Source organism: Varanus komodoensis, unplaced genomic scaffold, assembly GCF_004798865.1.
Source record: "Varanus komodoensis strain SLA01 unplaced genomic scaffold, ASM479886v1 scaffold29_1, whole genome shotgun sequence".
Lineage (NCBI taxonomy): Eukaryota > Metazoa > Chordata > Lepidosauria > Squamata > Varanidae > Varanus > Varanus komodoensis.
Window position 1 is genome coordinate 5,075,822 of NW_025335759.1, and position 22,504 is coordinate 5,098,325.

Sequence of the window (22,504 nt, forward strand, 5' to 3'; positions counted from 1 at the left end):
GCAAGCAAAATAAAAGTACATTGTCTATGCTTTTAAAAAAGTGCACCTAAAGGTACAATCCTATGCAGGTTTAGAGGGGGAAAAAAGTCTTACAATTCCCATCATCCCACAGCAAGCACAAACCTTTTCTATCTAAATCTGTTTAGGATTGCATCTGTATGTTATTATTTAGAAGTGAAATTATTATTTTGGGGTAATTGAAATAGTTTTTAAAATTATTTTAAAGGAAAAAATAACATGTTATTTTGAAAGAAAAGCAACCCATGTGGGGATGGGTTTCTGATCTGGGTGGGGCCACTGTGCCAGCCACTTCATGGGGAATCCCATGCCCCCAGAAGGCTTCAGTTTTCCTCTGCGGGGGTTGATTTATATATAAAGGGGAACAGCATGGCTGTTAAATTAAAGAAGCCTGGACAATGCAGGGTGTGTTTCAGCTGTGAGAGAGAAAGATGTGACAGATTAGTGGCAGGTATGTACTCCCAACACAGCATGAACGAGGCACCTGAAACAACAGCTTGACCTCAGTGGGAGGCAATGTAAAGTTTCTTTCTCCATGGAAAAACCCCCATGTATCAAAGCTTTGCTACTTTTTAGAGTCCCAGGGCCCACATCTAAAGCAAATCCTAATCTTGCAAGCAGGAAGGACAGAAGCACAGGAAGAACACAAGAGAAACTCTGAGTGGCACCAAGGGGGAAGGAGAGAGGATGGAATGAAGAATGGAGGGAAGGACGGAGGGACAGACGGAAGGAAATGGCACCTGAGGAGGGAGCGTGTGTGCATCTGCTCAGAGTAGACAAGTCTTCAAAAGGAGGCGAATGGTTACGTGTGCACCGGCAGACACACTTGCTGGTTGGCACAAACACTTCAGAGTTTTGTGGCGCTCAGTGGAAAGGGGAACTGCTAGTCCTGGTGCAGCTGGGAGTGCAGATGTGTGCAAGGGAAAAGCTGCCCGGGGCGGCAAAGGCGGGGAGATGCGATGTGCGGAGAGAAAAGCGTGACATGAAGGAAGTGAACAGAACAGGGTGGGAGGTTGCCAAGGAAGAGAGGGCCAGCTTCCCTCACTTTATCCTGGTCACATTAAATGAAGGAGAGAGAGAGAGAGAGAAAAGACAGCTGTTGTGTTAATTGCCTTAATGGCCGTTTTGATGATACATTTGAAGTTATGGCATGATGTAAGATGGCTGCAGGTCATGAAGGGAAATTTCACAGCCCACAGAAGGGTGGAGGAAGACTCTCTTCTCTGCCCACCCATCTACTCTGTGTAGTTATTTTTTTAACTGTTGTATTCCAGATTGTTCAATCAAGTATCAAAATGAAGACCAGATGTTCTTCTAGACGGAGCATCTCCCTGCATTTCTCAGAGGTCGGATCCTGTCTCCCAACTGGGATGTCATTAAGTCATTTAAGATCTGGGTCAGGTTCTTATGGATCTGCTCTCATTAGATGATAAATCTAAAGGTGAATCACTACATTCACTCCAGACTTTGCTATCCTTGCCCTGTTGTAATTAAGGGGTCCTTCTATTCACTTTGCTGAGTGGGGCCCTTGGCCCTGGCCCCCAAGTCCTGTCCCGAAGCCCCGCCCCCCACGCCAACCACTGCTCTCAGATGCCTGCAGGGCACTTACAGCGTCTGATAGGTGTTGTCCTTTGATCGGAGGAACTTCACCACAAAAAATATGACCGCTTGGAGGCTGAGCACCAGGACAATCCCTCCGATGAAGCTGGCAGAGTCGAAGCCCGGGGGGCGGTACTCGGGGGTGCCGGTTAGCGGGGGGGTAGCTGTCGAACCTGAGGGAAAACCAAGTGAGAGGCCTGTGAGGCCAAAGGCTTGGCCACAGGGGTCTTGCATGCACCTGCCTCCCGTTTACCTATCCACTCCCTCCACCCTGGTCTCCTTGTTTAATTCTACATCTGCATTTCACACCAGGACAAACAAAACCCTGGCAACAAACAGCAAATACATTCTTCACCCTGAATAAATGATCGGCCAAAAATGCGCTCATACCTCAAGAACTCCACCCTGTCCGGATGCAGGAGCAGAGATGATGGAGCTGCTCCACCGACCAAGATGGAGAGCCATGCAGTGCAGCAAACCAGGAGCATGGAACTCAGGCCCAGTAAGCACTTCGATCCAAAATAAGCTGCGTTTCTGTTTATTTTTGTTCCCTTTCCCCCTCAGTCCCAGTCACCCCAGGAATGCAGTCCCCCAAGAACGTCTCCAAAAGCGAATTCAGCTGAAAGAGGCTTTCCACCCTTGCACAAGACACACAAAGGTATATTTGGTTTGATTCGTAGTGGATCCTTGTTATGGATTATGCATGGGGGTTCTGATGGGTTATATTGCCGAGGTTCTACTGTAATTGTTCTGTTTGGCTTATATGTAAGGTTTTGTTGTTGTGATTATGGAAGTTTGTAGTTTTAATTTACTGCAAAATAAATTAAAGTCTAAATAAATTAGAGGTGCTCTTTCAGGGCATCTGATTCTACAATCCACCTACACTGGCACATGTGATTTTTTTCTGATCTATCCACGCTACATCCATGTTTGATCCCTTGTGGGCCATGAAATTTATTTCACAGCATCAGTTCTTGTCTTCTCAGAAGTGAAGTTCCTTTCCCCAAGGATGATCGCCCATCTCAAATAGTTGATTCCCTATCGCACGAGGCCCCTGCTGACCATTTAGAAGCACAGTGTGGGCAGGATCTGGATTTGCTTGTCATTGTTTCCTCCTTTCTTATTCAGCTTCCTGACGTGTCCCATGCACGGATGGTGCTGGACAAATAACAGCTCTTCCCCGGCAAGCTGAATCCCCAGGACACCTTCGTGCAGGCTCTGTCCCCTGCCTTGGGTGAAGGATCCCTTGTGAGCTGCGATAACAAGCCAAAGAGCCCTTTAAGGAAGACTGGGAGCTTTGCTGATGGTGGAACAGATTATAGGGTGCTGCTGCGGATGTTCTCCATCTTGTGAGCCAAGCCTCCATCTTGTCTGGCTCAGATGAAAAGCCTGACTCAGCAGAGAAGATGAACCAGGGACACCTCAGAATATCGACACCAATTAATGAGCAGCTGTTTGCTATCAAAGAGCATGACAAGGCCAACACCACATTCCAAGACCTCACTAGCTTATGTTCCTGTGAGAATCTGCCAGCCCTCCCTGCGTCCCTGCTTATCAGTAAGTTGCTTAGCTACAGCTGGACTTGCTGCAGCAGGAAACTTTCAGGTTGTTTAGTGCGCAGGGCGTCATGGCATCAGCAGCAAGAAGCGCATAGCTGGGCGCTTGGCCCGGCCTCCCTTTGTTAGACACTGTCATCTCCCAGGCAGCTTTGCTGACTGTCTGTTCCAGCTGACTGAAGCTCACCTTGCAGTCCAGTTCATGCTGTGTGCTGTAAGTAACCTGCTGCTAAATGCTTTTGAAAGCTAGCAGACATCTATTTTATGCAAAATAAAGAGCCTTCCTTCTTGCAAGTACACCTGAATCTTGCACATCATCTCAAAGAATTCCTCCAGCTCACTGCAGGGGGACAGCAAGGGGCAAGACGTGGAGGGGAGGTGCAAAAGGGGCTTGATGCCTGGACCTCCTAGCCAAACAAACGGCACCCTTCACAAAATGCAAAAAGTGAGAAGCAGCCCACCTTTCTCAACAGCCCGTGTGCGGGGCCACCGGCCCACCGGTCCCCCCTCCCTGGCCAGCCTCCCAGCAGACCAGCCTTCCCTAGGCTGTTGCGGTGAAAGACTTGTGAATGAACGGAACAGGAAGGAGGAGGGCTCGTGCTAGGAGAAACAGAGGATGAGCCGAAGCGATGCAACAGAGAGGCCGCGGTGGATGCCAAGCAGAAATCTCACGCAGAGATAAATGAGTGCACAACTGCCCACTGGGAGCCTGCACTGGATCAATAATTCACAAGGCTTTGGGATAGAGTTACTCGCTTTAATTAGCCCTAAGCTCTTCCATTCCTGCTTTCGTTTCCGCAGGAAGATTCACGCTCCCTGAGCACGGATGCGCACGCAATCCATCTCCCTTGCGCTGCTGAAGGAGCCAGCCTTTTCCACACCGTTCCTCTGGCCTACCTTTTTAAGCTTTCCCATCCAGGCAGCAGAGGTGTGGAAAAAGCTTCTCTCTGCAGTAGCAACATGATCTTTAAAAATTAACTCCCTCGATGTCCATCTGCAGTCTTACTAGGAACTGGGGGTCGGAGGAGGGAGAGTGGAAGCATCCGGTCTTCTCAGCTGCTGCTACAGCTGAAATCTTTGCAAAGGAGTGGCAGGTGGGCCACACGCCACAGCTGGTTGCTCTCTCCCCTTCCTCTCGCATCTGAAATGGGGATTTCAGCTCAAGCTTAAGAACTTGTTGACAAATTGACAGTGGGTGGGAAGGTGGTGGATTCTCAGTCATTAGATGCTCTAAAGTAGCAGCTGAGTGGTCCCCACCGGGATGCCAAACTCTGGCCTGGAGGAATCTGTCTATTTCGGTCCAGCTTGCTTTCACGCCTATTTGCTTACACATCTATTCTGTCCTGCTTCTGTGTTAAACTGTGAGGATTAAAAAAGTAACTCTGCACAAAGATGTGCATTTAAGTATGCGTTTTGGAGCGGTCTTCTTTCAAAGTATGCATTTTTAAATGCGCATTCATAATCTGGGACTCTAAACATTTATTTAAAATGTTTTAATAAATAAATAAAAATAAAAAAATAAAAAATAAACAATGTCTCAGCATCAGACATGCAAATCTGACAGCCCCAAGGTCAGGTCAGTTTGTACTGGAACTTATGGACAGCAAACTCCTCAAGCTTTCCTAGTTAACATTAACTTCTAAGGCAGAGGTTGGCAACTGGGAATGCTCTAGATCTTTTGGACTACACTTCCATCATACCTAACTGGGGCAAATGGATGCTGTAGTCCAAAACATCTGGAGGGATTATTAGCAGTCACTTTGCAAGCCATGGTTTAGACATGCCCTAACTTGGGTGCCCACTGGTTGCATTGAACTGCAGTGAGCCACAGCCATTGACCATGCTAGTCGGGGAAGATAGGAGCTGTAGTCCAACACAGCTGGAGGGCACCCAGTGAGAGAAGGGTAGCTTATTCAGATGTCACAAATAGCTGCAGTTTGTGCAATCCAGAAATGGAACTGAAATATGAGAAAGGACGAAGAAAGGTATATGAGAGCATGAAGCCCACTGCATGTTCAGATAATTTTCATGGGATTCCTGAAGGCGACTTATTTTATATTGTTATTTCTAGTATTTTAATTTTATGTTGTGAGCCGCCCCGAGGCTTCGGCGAATGGGGCGGCATAGAAATGTTTTAATTAATAAATAAAATAAATAAAAAATCCCTAGCCACCAAGTAACAAAGGCGCAGCCACCACTGAATATGATGGAGAGGTAGGGGTAAATCTGCCGCAGAACGCATCTGGCCACAGAGCCGGACAAGTTCCAAAACAAGGCTAAGCTGACACTTCTGTCCTTCAGGCTTAGAATATCATGTGTCAGATATTCAGTTCAGATCAGAGCATCAGAGAGTCAACTGGCCCTCTGCAGCTGCAGCGCTTAGAATTGTCTGGTGCAGAATCTTTTAAACATTTAAATTAAAAAGTTAAAAGCCTACTTAAAAATTGAAAACCCAACAAAGCAATCAAGCCAAATAGTAAGACCACAGAACAGCAGCAAGGCAGAAAATATAGAAGGAAGGAAAAAACATTGTCAGACCTACCGGACAGCTCCAGCAGGGAGTGCTTTGGCTCCCCCTTCTGAGAGCTGCAAGTGGGCCTGCCGGCCATTGCTTCCTAGGAAGACCGTTCCACAGAGAACTGCAGCATGGGTAGTTCCTGACCCTCACAGCCACAGAGCCAAGTTCAAATGAGGACAACCCCACCTCATCACAGGGCTTTCTCCTGATGACCTCAATGCATGGGCTGGGTATGCATGGAAAGCCCTGCTTTTGTGGGATGCCAATTTATGTATTTATTATTATATTTCTATTCTATCATTTTCCCTCTTGCAAGGAACCTGAGGCAGCTTACATAATCCCCCACATCTCATTTTATCCTCACAACAACCCTTTGAGGTAGGTCAGGCTGAGAGTCAGTGCCTGGCCCAAAGTCACTCAGTGCGTTTCGTGCCTGAGAGGGGAATAGAATCTGGTCTCTCAGTCCCAATCGGACAGACTAGCCACAGCTCCATACCAGCTCTCACACCTCACAGGAGTCCAACAGGTATCCATAGAGTCAGTACTTTAATTGCTAGGTGTGTGCTTTGCAGGGATGCTCAAGCGGGTGCCTTCCATGTGGCCCACACAGTTCGATGCATGCAGGAGACCAAGCTTCACCAGCAGGCGAGGCTGGGGAAGACTCCAGCTGGAAAGTGTGGGCATCCTTGCAGCCAGTGCAGAAAAAACGGCCAGTGCAGAGCAGAGGCCACCTGTGCGATCCTCCCTTGCAGTCGCAGAGACGAGTGAGGCAGCAGCCCGCATTTCCATTGTGCCGGCAATGGGTCCCCGCTGCCACGTCGCCATTAGCTCAAAGGAGCGACAAGTGCCGGATCCTATCCCTTTCTCAGGGGCTCAAGAAGGATCCCATCCCAGGGTGAGATCGATGACTCCCCCTTCCTTCAGGAGGAAGGCCGCTAAAGCAGGACTGCCATCTCTCGCTCGAACTATTTTTAAGTGAGGGGCAATGAAGCCATCGCTATTTTAAGGGAGGGGAAAGTGAGGCGCTGAGGATTATTTTACGAAAGGGCAGCAATCCGCTTCTGGGAGTGTGTGATGCACACAGTGGAAGGGCTTAATAAAGAGAAGGTTGCCCGGGGCATAGGAAGCACCTTTAAAAAGCTACTCTGCATTCACCTCGTGATGCACCCACGGTCTGCAGAAGCTGCCCACGTGGCTCCAAAGACAGCACCCTCCACGTTCCAGGACTTCTCCAAGGCAGGCACACTTACCTGGTGTGTGGATCTCCGGCTCCTTAGTCTGTGGCTTTGGAGGCGCTTTAGTGGTTGTAGGTGAATGCTCCGTGGTGGGTGTGGGTGTTTGTGGTGCTGGAAGAAAGATCATCCAGAGAAAGAAAGTCAACTCATATTTCTTATCTGCACCCTAAGTGAGCTGCTTCAGATATATTAAGACGGTCAATCAAGAAGTGCCATATTGAGGAAGTAACCTCAGGGTTGTGCTGAGAATCGAGCCCACACACCTGTCTGAGACTTTCCCGGGAGCACTGCACGAGGCAACTCTTGGCGGCAAACCCCAGGCCATTCTGAGTAATCCAAGCTGGCTTTCTTTTGCTTCTCAGTCCTGCACTGAACACTGGACCCCGCGGCTCCTCTGCTGTGCTCTTCCATTAGCAGGCAGCAGGGCTCTCTCTCCGAGACTGCTAGCTGTCCATCCGCAGCACCTTCTGCTGGCAGAACCTCGTACGCACTACCTGTTCTATGCCAGCCTGGGCAACTTCGGCACTCCACATGGATTGCTACAGAACTCTCATTCGTCGCTGTTATGTACCATCAAGTCCTCTCTGACTTGTGGCAACCCGATGGAGGGCTGTCCCCCAAAACATCCTGTCCTTAACTGCCAGTTTCCTTTGTCATTGATTATGCGGGCTAGGTCTGATGGGAACTGTAGTCCAAACCACCTGGAGGGCCACAAGTTGCCCACCTCTGTTCTAAGTTTAGCGTTTCCTAACCTGGTGCCTTCCAGATGTGTTGGATATCTGATATTTGCAGCTACTGAGGCCAACACATCTGGGTGAAAGCAGATGGGGGAAGGCAGCTGCAGGTCACTGCCTTGCAGTGCCTGGGTCTTTATTTCATTTTCAATCAGTTCTAGGCTACTTGAAAGGGTGGAAGCCTTTCAAGGTGGCAATCAAGATAAAAGCCATGCAGAACAGAATCAATAAACATTGAAGAAATATATATTCATTAAAAGTTCCTTTAAAACAGTTATCATTGTTTTAAAATATTGATAAAAACAAATACAATCCATAAAACCCAGCAGCCCAAGACTTTGCAGGAAAACCAGAGAAAGCAGGTGAGTCTTTGGAGCTTACTTGAAGAACTGCAAATAAGAGGCCTGGGCATCCCAGTGATTCCAGCAGTGCAGGGACCACCCCTAAGAAGGCCCTGACTACTACCTGCAAAGTAGCTGAGCTGCAGTATAGGCAGTAGCCTTTGCAAGCCCCCACAAACACTTTTTAGCAGCAGAAAAGATTACCTTCACACATTTTGGTGACATTGAAAAATAAACACTTTTCCTTGGCTGGTTCTCCCTTTCTCACACAGCTCCCAGTGCCTAAAAATGAAGAAAAAAAACATGTAAAAGAGAGCAATAAAAGCCCGATGAAAACCCAAACAGGCTTCCTTCAGTCCTTTTTAGTTCGCACTGTGGAGTGGCCAAAGGCAAACCCTCTTTCAATTATAGTATGGTTAAGGTCTCATGGAGAAAGAAGATGTGGCTGCAGGTCACTGGATCTGCCCTCCCCACCCCCCATCCTGGAAGAAAGTCTGAAAAGGAATGCCTGCATTTGTCAAAAAGCTCCCAGCATGATCAGGCTCCATTCCACTTCCCCCGGTCACCTCTCCCTCTTCCAACAGATGGCCAGCAGAGGGATCATAAAGAGGTTTGGGCACATACCCTAAGGAAGACAAAACGGCATCCTATGCACACCCATTGCGCCCCGACCACTCGTACCGGCTTTGATCTTGCAGCTACAGCCAGTTGCTGCGGCAAGTTATACCACGAAGGCACTGAAGCCCAGCTCCACCTTGGCCACCCCTGCCCAATCGTAAAGAAGAAAACCAGCTTTCAGGACATGCTCTGTAGCTCTTGCCATAGAAACCTCATTCCTAGAGCATCCTAAGGAGCAGGCTTAACCTTCAAACACTACTTCCTGGGATGCGCTAAGAACAAGGCTTCCACAGGAGGACCGTACAGCCTGCTTTCAAGAGTCTTCCCCTTCCTCAACTACCGACACTTCTTTCCGCACTGAAAGACGCCATGAAGGTGTCTTGGGGAGTTATCCAATTTCTGGATGGAGGAAAAGCAGCAGCCACAGGACTGGGACCGAAGGCTCAGCTGCACCACGGTGCACCAGTGGCCACAAATTGGGCTGCTTAGCCGAAATCATGGCCAGGCCCCATCCTCGCCTCCAAATCTTTCTCCTCGTTGGCTTCACATCCCAATTTGGCCATCTTCTTAGCCTAGGCTTCCCCTACTTGCTGCTCACCAGCTGTTTGGAAGTACAGCTCCCATCATCTTCCACCAGTAGCCACACCAGCTGGGGCTGACAGGCATCAGAGTCCAAAACATCTGCAGAACACCGGATTGCCCTCTGACCTTTGGGTGATGAACCTGCCTCGACCCACCTCTTTCAGCCAGCCCTTCTCCAACTTGCCTTCCCTCTTCTTAGCTGCCTCCTCCTTCCCCCAGATTCCTTCCATTGCCTCATAGCATGATGGGCATTATCTCCATATTGCCAACATTTGCATGGAAAGCATGCAGCAATATTTTGGTAAGCAAAAGCAATGTCCAGAGGAACAAAATGACATGCACAGAACCGGAAAGAGAATAAGCCAACCATGTTCTATCCAGGTCTTTAAGCAGAGCGAGAACACCTCTGAGGAAGAATGAAGCAAAATATTAACCAGGTTTGCAGGGCTGGACCTTTGAAATCTAACTCTAGTATTTGCCTCCATAAGTTTGCCTACCATCAGCACTGATTTCGAACCCCAGTGCTCTACAGATGAATGTTTACACTATACATCATTTTTGGTACTTTTTAAAATGGGCAGACACGTTATTCATGTATCAAACCAACACTTGCTTTCCAGCTGTCATGGAACTTTTCACAGCTGCAGAAAGCACCTGCAGCTTGCGGCTTGCAATCCCTCTACAAAGCGAGAAACTCGAATGCTGACAGAGAATTTGCATGGCCAGCTGTCCCTCCCTCAAGGCCTCTCTCCATCCTCCCATATGCTCCAGCTGCTGCTTGCTTCTACCCGCGAGCGTCCTCTGCGGAGAAGTGGTCATGGCTCAACGGGAGAGCACTGCCCTGCCTGCAGATGGTCCTGGGTTCAATCTTTGGCATCTTCAATTAAAAGGAGAAAAAAGTCAGTGATGGGACAGAGGCCTGGTGACTTGTGTCCAGTTAGAACATACAGAGGGTCTGATTTACTCTGGTGTTTCCTATATACCAGATTGGAACAAAACAATAATACACAGTAAACACTCATGTTGTGATCACACAGGGGAAAAGACGTAGGTTTGGGCCAATGAGTTCACTTTGGATAGATCCCACAAAGGTGCATCAGGCTTTGCAAGGTGAGCGATCCCATTTCTTCTTTCCTACTCACCTGGCTTCTCCGGGGACTCCTGACAGCGCATCCACACACAGTCTGTGATGTTGCGGGAAGCCTCGCCTTCAATGCACTTGTCACACTGCTCCAGCTCTTTGCACTCTCCTGCAAGACCAAAAGGGGGGGAAAACACAGACACAGAGATGGAGGTGGATTTCCATGCAATGAGTGTGAAACTCAACCCTGACGCACTGAAAGAGGTTGCGGAAGAAAACTCAGAGTTGTGCACTGGGTGAATTTGAGCTAGTCACTGTCTCTCCCCCAACCTACCTCATAGGGTTGTTGTGAGGATAAATGAAGAAGAGGATAATGTAAGCTGTCTTAGGTTCCTTCCAGGAAAAGAGGTGGGACATAAATATAATAGCATAAATAAATGAGATTTTCCACTTAGATACCATGGTTTGGATGAAAGATCTTCAAACTTGGGATGAAAGACCTACAAACTCATTTGCCAGCCCACTGCTTGCTGAGCACTGTCTTTGCCCTGAAGAGAGCATGGATTCGGAGCGGGGGGGGGGGGGGGGGGGAGTCCCTACCTGTCTTGCACGCCTGGAGAAGGGAACAAACACTCCTTGACTTCAGAAGCACCTTAGAGAGCGTTCCCTGTCGCTACATTTATTATTGGTTAACAGTATTTGTCTTCCACTTCTCAGCTGAATAGTCTCCAGGAGTGCCCTAGATACAATCAGTACAGCAAAACAGTTCCTGTTTGCAAGCCTGCAATCTAAACAACAAGGAAAAGGGAGGGAAGGGGAGAACCATGCCATTCGGAGCAGGGCTGGTGCGACAACCCTGCCTCCCTTCTCCCCTACCTCTGCAGGAAAAACTGGTGGTGATGCCAGGCGGTGGAGGAGGAGGAGAGCTGGCCTGAAATTCAGAGAAGGCTGCAGAGCCAGAGACGGCTGCTGACTTTCCTGCATCTGATGCTCAGTGCGGTGGGGCTGCGCTCCCATCTCTCTCATCCGCTGTGGCGGCTGCCCCCATTGCACTTATTGCAAGTCTAGCTTAATGTCAAAAGATCCTCTCACCTCTGCCTGGAGGGGGGCAGACAGAGTCACAGGGAGAACAGTTTTGGCTGGCCCCCCAGCTCAGCTAAGGTTTCACCCCCACTTTTCCTCGATCTATTATCTTGGGATTTGGTCACCAAGATCCACACCACTGGCCTTGTGGGAGCAGCTTCCCTTTGGATCCTCCTTTCTCTGAACAGCCATTCTAGCTGCTCTCAAGAGAAACAATGGCATCTTTGCAACTTATGTAAGGACTGGTTCCTGGATGTGCTTGCTGTCCCCTCCCCTCTCCACATCCTTGTGCTTCTGCACTGTGTCTATCAGATTCGCCTTCCTCCAGCAGGGGCCCTCCGGATGTGCTTGACTACAACTCCTAGCACGCCCAGGTAAGCGATATTGAACTGCGAGCCTGCAGGCAAGGACTGAATTGATTAAAACATGTATCTGTCCAGCACGGCTGAGCAGATAGCAGCCTTGCGAGATCTACTTTATGTTTTTCCCCAAGATCCTCCAAACAGAGGCTGATGCAAACAACATATATCTGTAATTCAAACAATTCTGAACCACGGACATTGTTCTGAGCTCTGGAACTCAGCGGAACTCATGGTCCTTTCTCACGAAAACCCACTCCTGGTTACCACAAGCTTTAATTTCAGCAGTATAATTTGGGGCAGGGGGGAGTTGCTTGGTTATTATTAAATAACGAAGATTCGAAAACCTTGACTACTGTTCATAAAATTATTGTGAGACCTACCAGTCAGCCCTGATCTACCATCTGCCCTTCTCTGCTTAATGGCATATTAAAAAAGGTGCTTTATAAAAATAGTATTTTTGCAGCTGCTACTAACAGCAACAAGAACGCTTGACAATCTGGGGACTCTATCATGCGACACATGCATTTACAAAGGCGGCTGCCAATCACAATATTGGCAACACGTTGGAATGGCAGGAAGTTGATCAGAGAGACTGAGCCAGATGTTGTGTGACTAGAAGGACAACTTCCTGGAGGGTCTGATGCATGCAGGGGAAGCTCATGTCCGACTTGCCGGTTTATGCATTGCATTGACCTCTTAGCAGCATCGCTGACACAAATCCCGGTTTGCCGCAGCATTTGGAAGCTTATTCTTTTACCAGTATTATCATGGCCCACCTATTTCCAGTGCTAGGCCTCAAGGCAGCTTACAGCATTAAAAACTTACAGAACTAAAACATTCATAGAAATATACTTGTGGTAAAAAGTATGGTTAAATCAGCTGGAGTATTAAAATGATATAAGTACCTGCACTAAAATAGCAATAAATCTGATATAAACAGTAAAAATGATATAGACAACAGCCTATAGCTGGTAGGTGACATTTGCCTGTAAAGAGCTTGTGCTTTGGCTTTGGGTTCAAGATCTGTGGCTGGACACCGGCAGAATGAAAACTGTCTATGCCCTCCAGATGGGCTGCGTGAGGGAAACTGGCCCCGGGCCAAAGCTCTGTAGCCCAGTGGGGGTTTGAACCTTGGTTTGCCAAATTACTGGAGTCCAGCCCTGACTGGCATTGGAGCCTCTTCCAGGAATAAGCAAAGGGAGCAAGCCCCTGCCTTCACCTTTACAAGGAACTCCAAGGAACCTCCAGGTCCCAACCTGGCAAGCAAAGGACCAGAGGGACTCCCTCCAGTCCCTGGAGTCCCGGCTGGCTCTCTGTGCCACCGCTTCTCCTACACCATTAGAACCACTAAAACAGAGGGGGCCACCCACTACTCAGGAACTCCAGGGCCACCAGCCGCGTGTCGTTCTACTTAGGAGGAAAGGAAATACAAGCAAGGACTTGCCCAGGTCTGGGCTTGACTAAAGGAAAGGAAGGGGTAGCGTTTTCAGCTGCTCTAAAAGCCCTCTCTCTGAACGGCATCACTGCTGAAGCAACATCTCCCTTGGTACCCCAAGCTCCAACGCAACGACTTCCTGAGCTGGGAAACGGACACAAGTTCAGGTCAAACACTCTAACCAAGGGGTGTAGATCCAGCCTGCCTGGGTCTCAGTTTAGCCCCTGGGGCACCAGTGAAGGCCGCTTCTCTTTTCCGGCTCACTGGTCCCTTTCCCGAGCCCAAGTGTCTTTTGCACGCATCCTTCCTCCATTCTAAAAGGAAGAAATACCTCTACCAAGGTGGAGTTACAAGGAGGCAGAGATGTAAGCTCGACTATCCTGGGGTTTTGAAAATGTTGCCTAGTTACCTTTGGGCCCACCCGCTGCTGCAATGCACTCCCAGCACCCTGAACATTTGCACTCACCCGGGCCAACTGCGGAGTGGGGGCAAGCATCCCTGCCGCCCCCCCTTCAAAGACAGCTCAGTTGTCACCGGCAAAGCAACTGAAAAACAGCTTCAGAAACAGTTGGCAGCCAAACAACTCCTGCCCAGCACCTGCCTCTCATGCAGCTTAGGGAGAAGAGCCATGACCCAGTTTACACCAGTGTAAATTTCCTTCTGTGTCCCCCCAAAATTCTGTAGCCTTTGGTGCAACCCCAGCCTCTTTGCCCTGAGCTGGATCTGGCCGGACCTGATTAAAACCTGCACAACACCTCCTCGTTTCCATTTCGAATGATCACAGTCTGCAGAGGAAGGCTTTGCATTTCTTTCCCCAAACTTCATTTTGTCAATACAGACAACACACTTCTTTCCCGTGCTTAGCATTCAGTCCCTGGCCCAGTCTTGCTTTTGCCGGTGGTGCAGCAGGAATTTGGGGGTAAAAGTACAGGGCCCACAGTCCAGGGCTGCCCGATAACCATTTGGAGCATGCCGGATGTTTCCGGCAGAGGCAAGCAGGCCCAGTGTCAGCTCCTGGACTGGCATGGACATCTAATATATCTCTATCTACAGGTGCATACCTGGTTGCAGGCGCTCATTTTAATACTGTACGCATCTTTTTCTACATTGTGGTCATTCCCAAGCAAACATGTTTTGCATCAGAACAAAAGAAGCAAACTTCATTCTATTCTTGGAGCCATGATGGTGTTCTGATTTCAATGATTCAGAAGGGTACTTCTTTTGATCAGGGTTAGCAAACAGGGTTAGTGTTTGTTTTGTTGCTACAAAAAATCAGGAATGTAGAAACAATTGTCATGCAGGGAACATTAAAGTGGGAGCAGCAGAGCAGCGAATTGTGCCCTGTGTTTCACAACTGAAATAATACACGTGACCTTCTAACCCTCCACCCCACCCCAATAAGACCTGGCTGCATCACCGCCTTGGGTTTTAAAATATTTATTCCAGTTGCATATTGGAGAAGAAGGGAGATGGAATGGTTTAACCCAGGAGTGGGGAGAACGTCGGTTTGAATTTACCTGCAAATCTCTCAGTGATTTCCATGAGACTGGTAAGGATATTTGACTCCTGACTCTCACCCTAATTTACAGAGCTGAAATGCCAGAAGTTTGGGGTACTTCTCAAGTGGATTTTTGCATGGAAGGACCGTTATAAGCTCTCTTTGGTGCTGATACTAATACATTCCTGGGTTCAGGATTCTTCAATTCTGCGTGTCAATCTTTCTGACTAGGCTCTGGATGTTGGATCTCAGGGTTCTAACAAACACCAAGGCTGATCCCACACACCTGATGCCTGCCCACCAGCACATGAAGCCCCCTCCACATTCTCTCCCTCCATCGGCAGATACATTAGTCTTAAATTTTATTTCTAATGAATGCCACTTGTGCATCGCAGCTCCCTCTGCACTCCTCTTATCCAGGCAGGTCTACTTAACAGGTCTACTTTCTAAAAATCCAAAACCAAAAACCACATGTCATAGCTTATTAATAGCAAATCCTTTGTTTTATCAAAGCTCCCCGGAGAATTCTTTCACTCCCCCATCAGAGATTATGCTTCCGCACAGAACTCAGCATGCCAATCAAAAGGGATTTAAAGGATGCCTTATTGGCTCACGTCCCTTCCACCTAGGCCCCTTGTTCTCCGGGTAAAATACATTGCTCTAATTGTACATACAAACAGGCAAAGAAAAGAGGAGGAAAATTTTTGAACTAGTTCGGGGAAGTGGATCAAAGAGGCTTGTGAAGATCACTGGACGGTCAAAGTGGCTGAAGTGGTGCCTTGGAAGAGAGGTTATGCTGTCTGCAGCTCTTCAGCTTAGAAAGGGCCATTAAAACAGGGAGGACATAATAACATGCACAAAATGTTATGTGGTGTGAAGAAAGCATTCTCTCTTATCATATTAGAACCCAGGGTCACTCCAACAAAGCTAAGTGGAGAAGAATTTGCAATGAATAGGAGCGAGGGGTCCTGGGAACTGCAGGCCAATAACCATACAGCCCAAAGCCAGCCTGGGAAGAAGAGCAAAGATTATACTAGTGTTTGATTATTTATTGGTAATGCATATGCATTAACCATGGTTAATTAACCATGTCCCTTGGGCCGTTCTCAATAAAAGCTAAAAAGCAGAAAAACAAATCAAGTGAAGTCCCAGACATCAAAGAGAACAGCTGATCAGTCACAGAAAGAAAGTTGCAGCAAAACAGCTAAGTTTAGCACAAACCCACAAGAGCAAAATGTAAAAAGAGAGCCTTAAAGCCCCTGAAAAAATGGAAATCCTAAAAAGCCGAACACCTACAAGACAATACTGTGGATACCTGGGTGAGGGTGAGTCCCTGTGGCAAGGGAATTCCACAACTTGAGTGCCACAACAAGCAGTGAGGTACCCCTCATAATGCTATATAGCATGTTGGACAACGCATTCTAACACTATCTATAATACAATCGGACCAATGGTTCCCCATACGAATCTGCCTGATGCCTATACCCAGAGGAGAGGCACCACAGTGACTCTGCCTTCTAAACCAGACAGGTGGTTACCTAGAGCACGGCTTGTTTGTGATGCCTGCCTGGGGAATTCCCTCCATGAGAAACTTTGTGCCACCTCTTTTCCTGTCTCTAAGGCAAGTCTTTTATTCATTTATTAAATTCATAGCCTACATTTCCACTAAAAATAGTGCCCAGGGTGGCTAACATACAGGTAACATGAGGAAGTTATAATTAAAACACTTGTCAACCCAACACACATGGATGCGTTAAGGAGAAAGAAATAAACAGATTATAACCCACCCACAGGATTAAAAGTTACGCCAGCAAGAAGTGAGTTTGAAGGGCAACCCAGTGGGGATTGCCCAAACTCCAAACTGCCAAGGATATTTTATGTCAGCCACTTAACTACAGTGCTCCGGGTAGGGAAGGAAGGAAACAGAAGCCCTTCCAGGATTCATTACAGATACCCTGATGGACTCAGTCTCCCCTTCACCCCTTCAAAATACCCTCTTTACCTTCTCTCCGAGGTCAGTCTTACAACCTTGGAGAAACAGCTGGCCCAGTTCTCTCCAAGATGGTGGTGTGCAAGGGAGGAAGGTGATCTGAGCACAGATCCCCAGCTTTTCCCCAGCCTTGGACCTGGGACTCTGAGGCCTCCGGATGTGTTCAGACGCCCTCCAGGGGCCACAGGTTCACTCTGCCCAATGCCACGTGCCTGCATGAGGAAAAAGCTTCTGCACCTTTTGGTGGAAGAGTGGGATAAACGGAGCTAGTCAGCAAGGGACCCGAGAAGCCCTCTCTCTGTTTCTACTGCCATGATGCCAGGGCAGAGTCAAGCGCAGGGGTGATGAGAGCCCCTGGTTCTATCCATGATTCAGGTCGCTTTGTCTGCAGCATGTCACCTGATAAGGACTTTAGCACACAGGAAAGCTCATCAAGGAGAATCTGATCTTTCAGATAGCCTGGTCTGAGCTCATGCAGGCTTCATAGATCGGAATCAGCACTTGGTATTGTCCCAGAGGTGGACCCATAGCCAGGGATGCAGTTGTCATAATGGAAACCTCCTCCAACTGGTCCTATTCAGTTATCCGACTGCAGCATCCTGGACCACAGGACTTCTGAGCATCATTCAAAGGCAGCCCTGCATAGAACAAGTTGCAATATTCCAAATGTGGCCAGAAGTGATCTAGAGGAAAGCCAGTGAGCTGGTTCACACACCACGATAAGCCACCCTGAAATAACCCACAGTAGGTTGCTTGTTTGCTGGCCAACCCACATTCTTCCTAACAGAGGATTACCTGCAACATGGCTTCCTTGCTTTGGCTTGTTTTCTTGTTAGGCCTCTTGCAAGTACCTGGGCAAGTATCCCATGAACTTTCACACAACAAAATAGCGGGGGGGGGGGGGGAGAGATGGCCATGATCTTTGTTGTTGTCACTTTGCTTCAAATTTTGTATTTAAAAATAGTTGCAGAATGGATTAACCTTATTTACATTGACCCTTATGGGGAAATTTGATTTGGGTCACAGCCAATTTGGGTCACGACCAGAGTCCCGAAATGGATTAAGTTCATGAGCCAAGGTACCACTGTATGTGGAAATTTGCCAAACACAGTAATTATCATGCTTCTTTAAACAAGAAAGCATAGCAGCTACTGTGAATTTCTCAAATTTCCCTGAGAAGTTTTTTTTTTTTTTAGTTAAAGTTGCACAAATATCTCTGAAAGTTAAAAAAGACAGATTTCTTTAAAGCACCAAGGATATTTGCACACATTGGACTTATGTGATTTGCACAAATGGGAAGATGAAAGCCATGTCTTCCTAACACAATTTGCACAAATTATGCGGATGACATCATTGCCAGCTTCATATTTGCACAAATCATGTGATACACCCATGCAAATTCCACAATTTGCACAAATTTCCTTAACATTTTTAAAGAAATGCAAAAATCATGGCTTGTCTTAGAGGCAGACGTCCGCAAAACCAAACCAAACCAAACCAAACCAAACCAAACCAAACCAAACCAACCAGAACTTGGCTGGCTTCTGCTCATTGCATCAGAGGTGAACAGGAAATCAGACAAACTCAGATGAGCCGCATTTCCCAGCATTGGCACATCCCATTTTTTTGCTGCTATTTTTTATATCGTTATTGCTGGGTTTATAGCAATTGATTTCATTTTAATTGCAGTCCCTTGGAGGGTTTGAAGAGGTGGTATATCGTAACATTAGTTATCATTAGCCCTTGCAGATGCAGGAACAACAGCAGCAAAAGAGGCAGCATGCTGATCCTATAAAGAAATAAATGAAAAAAAGAGGTGCAGTTTTGGGTGCAGTTGCCAGACAAAAGCATTCGGGAGCATGCGGGGCTGAGGCACATTTAGTGGGAACACAACTCAGTACAAAATGTCCATGCAGTCCCACTGTCTGCGGTCCACATGCGCACGCACACACAAGAGGAACACACAAGAGAGGACTCCCTCAGCTCCGGTGCCTAGACTCTTGAACACGGATACAAACACCCACACAATGAAACAGGTATTTTCATCCTGAATGGTGAATAGGGAACGAAGGGGAGGTAGCACTAGAACACAAATGGTATGGCCTTGGGAAAGCAGCCCAAGAGACTACGTGGAAAGAGAAAACAATAGAACTGGGCAGCACAGAGAACAAGTGGGTTTGCTCGCTATACAGCAGAGACACGAGAGCTGAACAAGCAGCTGCCTCAAAGCAAGCAAGCCAAGCCATCAGATCATCTGATCCAACGTTTTCTGCTTTGTTGACTGGCAGTGAGTCTTCAGGGGCACAGGCAAGTTTTGGTCTGGCATAGCCTGGAGATGCCTGGGCTTCAACTTGCAACCTGCTTGCATGTGAAGCAGACAAGGAATCTTTTTGCAAAATGTCACCTGCTCCTCCAGCTCGACTCGCAACGCATGTGTGCGCGTCTCAGTGCGTGTAGGAGGTGGCAGCATAGAGAGGAGGGGTTTAGATTTAAGGGCCTGAGAAGGCTTGGGGCTTGTACAAAAGCAACAGGGTTCAGCCAACTCAGACTGCAGGCTTTGGCACTTCTCAGAAAGGTGAGAAAGCAGCTATTTAATGGACTCATTAGGGAAGAGTTAACAGGCACCAGAAGCATCTGTTTTGGAATGAATCATCCCTGGGGAGAAGGGTGGAAAAGGAGCTGAATAATAATTGCTCCAAGACCAACAAGAGGAAGTATGCTTTATACAGTGCAGAGCAATTCTTCAAGAGACCCCACCAGATGAAGCAAGGTTGACTGAGAAGAGGGCCTTCTTTGTGGTGGCAGCTACACTGTAGTCTTTTCAGCTCTTTTTTCTAGTCACTTTACTCTTTGTTTCTGTTCTTTTAACTTTGCAACTGTGTTTTATAGCTTTGCACTGCTGCTAGGTTTTCTTTGCTTTTTAACTTTTATTTTATATGATACTCTGAAACTTTCATAGGATGTTCAATGCTGTTACATGTTCTGCTTTGCTCCCAAGAGCTGAAATGAGATGACTGGGCGTCCTGTAATAGCAGCAGCATGTTGTGGTTTTAATCGCTGTGAACTGCACAGAGAGATCTGGCAATTAGGTGGTACAGACATGTAGGACATAGATAAAACAGTGAAGCAAACTCTTTAATTGACTCCCCCAGTTTGTGGCAATGGCTGCCAACTCAGACAGCTCTAAAGGGAAACAGACACTTTCATGGATGAGGAGAAGGCTGCTAAAAGCTGCAAGTGAGGCGAGCTACAGATTTGCTTCCATTTCAGGGCAGTTTTCCTCCAAGTTCCAATGGCTGGGAACATGAGCAGAAGTTCTGTCTGCAGACTTTGCACTGGAGCATCTTGCTTGCCATGCACTGAAAGCCTCACATGCTAAAGGAGGCCTTTGCCTAACCCAGCACAGCTCTTCTCCTATTCTTGCATTTGGGGAAGCCTGAAAGATGGATCTGTTGGGTGGCGTTGCTCAGCTCATCTGCCACTTCTGCGGGGTCAGTGCCTCCTACCACCACCTGTGGTGGGACTGTGACGGCAGGTGCCAGGAAGCTGGTGGGAGAAAGGAATTGTTGCTTCTCCTCCAACAGCCAAACTCCTTGCAGCGGCCCACAACTTGCAGTTAAAAATAACCAAAGCTAGAAAATACAAAATTAGAAAGTAAAACAATATATTTATGTAGTGAAACGTAGGCTGGTTTATATAAGTCATTCTATCAATAGCTGTCATTGCTTAGAAATTGCTTTACTTTGAGCATTTAAATCACACGCTACATCTATCCGTTGTACAGATTAGGCATGGGAGAATCTCCGGTGGCTGGATCTCCAATGGAGTATATATTGAGGGGCAACCTCATGATCACCATCCCCCAAGCCACCCCACAGCCAGACAGTACCCCATGAGAAGCAGCACCCCCTTATCACCAACGCTGCTGCCAGCAGTCTTTGACTGAACCAAGAGGCCTTCTGCAAAGCAAATGATTCTCAACCGCCTGTTCAAGACCAAACCACTGCAAAACGCTTGGTATTACAGCAATGAGCCGAACATTGCTTGGGAAATCCCATTCCCGCCCGGCTGCGGTGAGGTCTGCAGCAAAGCCCAGAGAAAACGGGGAAGTCTAGGGTCTGGAGAGGTGGGGTCACGGCAAGTGAAACCAGCCTGTCTGCTAAGAGACAAATGCTGGTGTGGCGACCCCATGATCCCTGGCTCCATTGTGCCACCACAGACTGCGCATATATGGGGGGTGTGCACACACATGCATGTACCACCCCTTCTGCCGGCACTTCATGCAGCCCTCACAGCCTGTGCATTCTGGTGGAGAGGAAAGAGCGAGAGGTTTTCCTCTGGTCTAATAACACAGGACTGCGCACTGAAGTTGAACAGTGGGACACTCAGGACAGACCAGAAGTTCTTCACACCACACATCATTAATGCAGCATTAGCGACCCAAAGATATGGTGATGATGACTATTAATTCGGGACAGCCTTACAAGGGGATTGGGCAACAACATGCAAGATTAATAACAACAGTTGTATGTTGGGATGGCTGGATGTGCCTCCAGGATCAGAAGCTCCAAGCCTGAGTATCAACAGCAGGAAGGTGCTCCTACCCTCATGTCCAGCTCATGGGCTTCCCAGAGAAACCTGCAAGAACAAGATTGCTGAAGGCCTTGAGTCTAATCCTTCAAGGATCTTCCTCATATTCTTCCTCGAGATATTAGGCTCTTTCTAATATTCTTACTTAATGCCCACAAGGAGAGTGGCCTGAGGTGTGCAGCATCAGTGCCTGGGAATTAGCTGGCTAGGACTTTAAACCGATTCCTACAGGTGAGAGGGAAGTTCACCTGTAACAGCAGACAAAGGCTCATGTGCCACAACAGAGGGAGCAGCTTAAACAGTGGCCAAAAATGGTCTTCCAAAAAATGTAGGGTGAAAGATAAAGTAAAAAGCTCATGGTATTTTCTAATAATGCCCAGAGTATGGAAAACAACCAGCATGAGCTTCAAATCTTAACACAGGAGGGGAATATGGCCTGATGAATATAAATGAAACTTGGTGGGATGATGCCCATGACTGAAATTAAACAACTGAAGGATAAAACCTGCTCAAGAAGAATCGAAAGAAGAGAAAGGGAGGTATAGATGTTAAGATACATATCTCTGCACAGAAATATGGGAGGATGAACTTAGTACTCACATCAAGAACATTTGGCTTAATATAAATGGAGCAAGGAATAAAAGGAAGGCAGGGGTTGGAATCTATTACCAACCGTGCAAGTCAAGGAGAAGACAAGGATGAAACTTCTGAGAAGCAAAGGTCAGTGTTTCACGGAGCCGTGCTGTTGTTGTTATGGGGGATTTCAATTTCCCTAATATCTGTTGTGAGGCAAATTCTGCCAAACACGGCCCCTCCGAGAGATTCCTAAGATGTGTTGTTGATAACTTCCTCCAACAGAAAGTGGAGGAAGGAACTAGAGGAACAGCTATCCTTGACTGGATACTAACCAACAGGGAAGTCCCAGTGGAGAGAGTGGCAGCTACAGAAACTCTAGAGGAAAGTGACCATACCATACTTGAACTCTTAATTATAAAGAAAGCAAAATCCAAATGTAACCAAACATATACCCTGGATTTCAAGAAAGCCAATTTTAACAAACTCATAATAATGATAAGCAAAGTCCCATAGCAAGTAACTCTAAGGAGAAAAGGACTCCAAGAAGGGTGGGAAATCTTACAATAAGGAAATTCTAAAGGCACAACTACAAACAATTCCAACAAGGAACAAGTGGAGAAGACAACAAAAGAAGCCCATGTGGCTTTGTAAGTTAAGAGATGATCTGAAGAGCCTCGAGAAGAGAAGA

At 47.4% G+C, this 22,504-nt stretch overlaps 1 protein-coding gene across 1 annotated transcript in view; it reads right to left on the reverse strand.

The window, feature by feature from the left end:
• Nucleotides 1-1,623: 1,623 nt before the first annotated feature.
• The window catches only part of CD164L2 (CD164 molecule like 2), a 28,016-nt gene continuing 7,135 nt past the window's right edge, over nucleotides 1,624-22,504 (reverse strand). The window contains exons 3-7 of the mRNA XM_044435276.1: nucleotides 16,822-16,887; nucleotides 10,344-10,451; nucleotides 8,206-8,283; nucleotides 6,930-7,037; nucleotides 1,624-1,781 (exon numbers count right to left, since the gene is read on the reverse strand). Coding sequence (XP_044291211.1) covers nucleotides 1,624-1,781; nucleotides 6,930-7,037; nucleotides 8,206-8,283; nucleotides 10,344-10,451; nucleotides 16,822-16,887 — 518 coding nt within the window. The remainder of the gene's footprint in view (nucleotides 1,782-6,929; nucleotides 7,038-8,205; nucleotides 8,284-10,343; nucleotides 10,452-16,821; nucleotides 16,888-22,504) is intronic.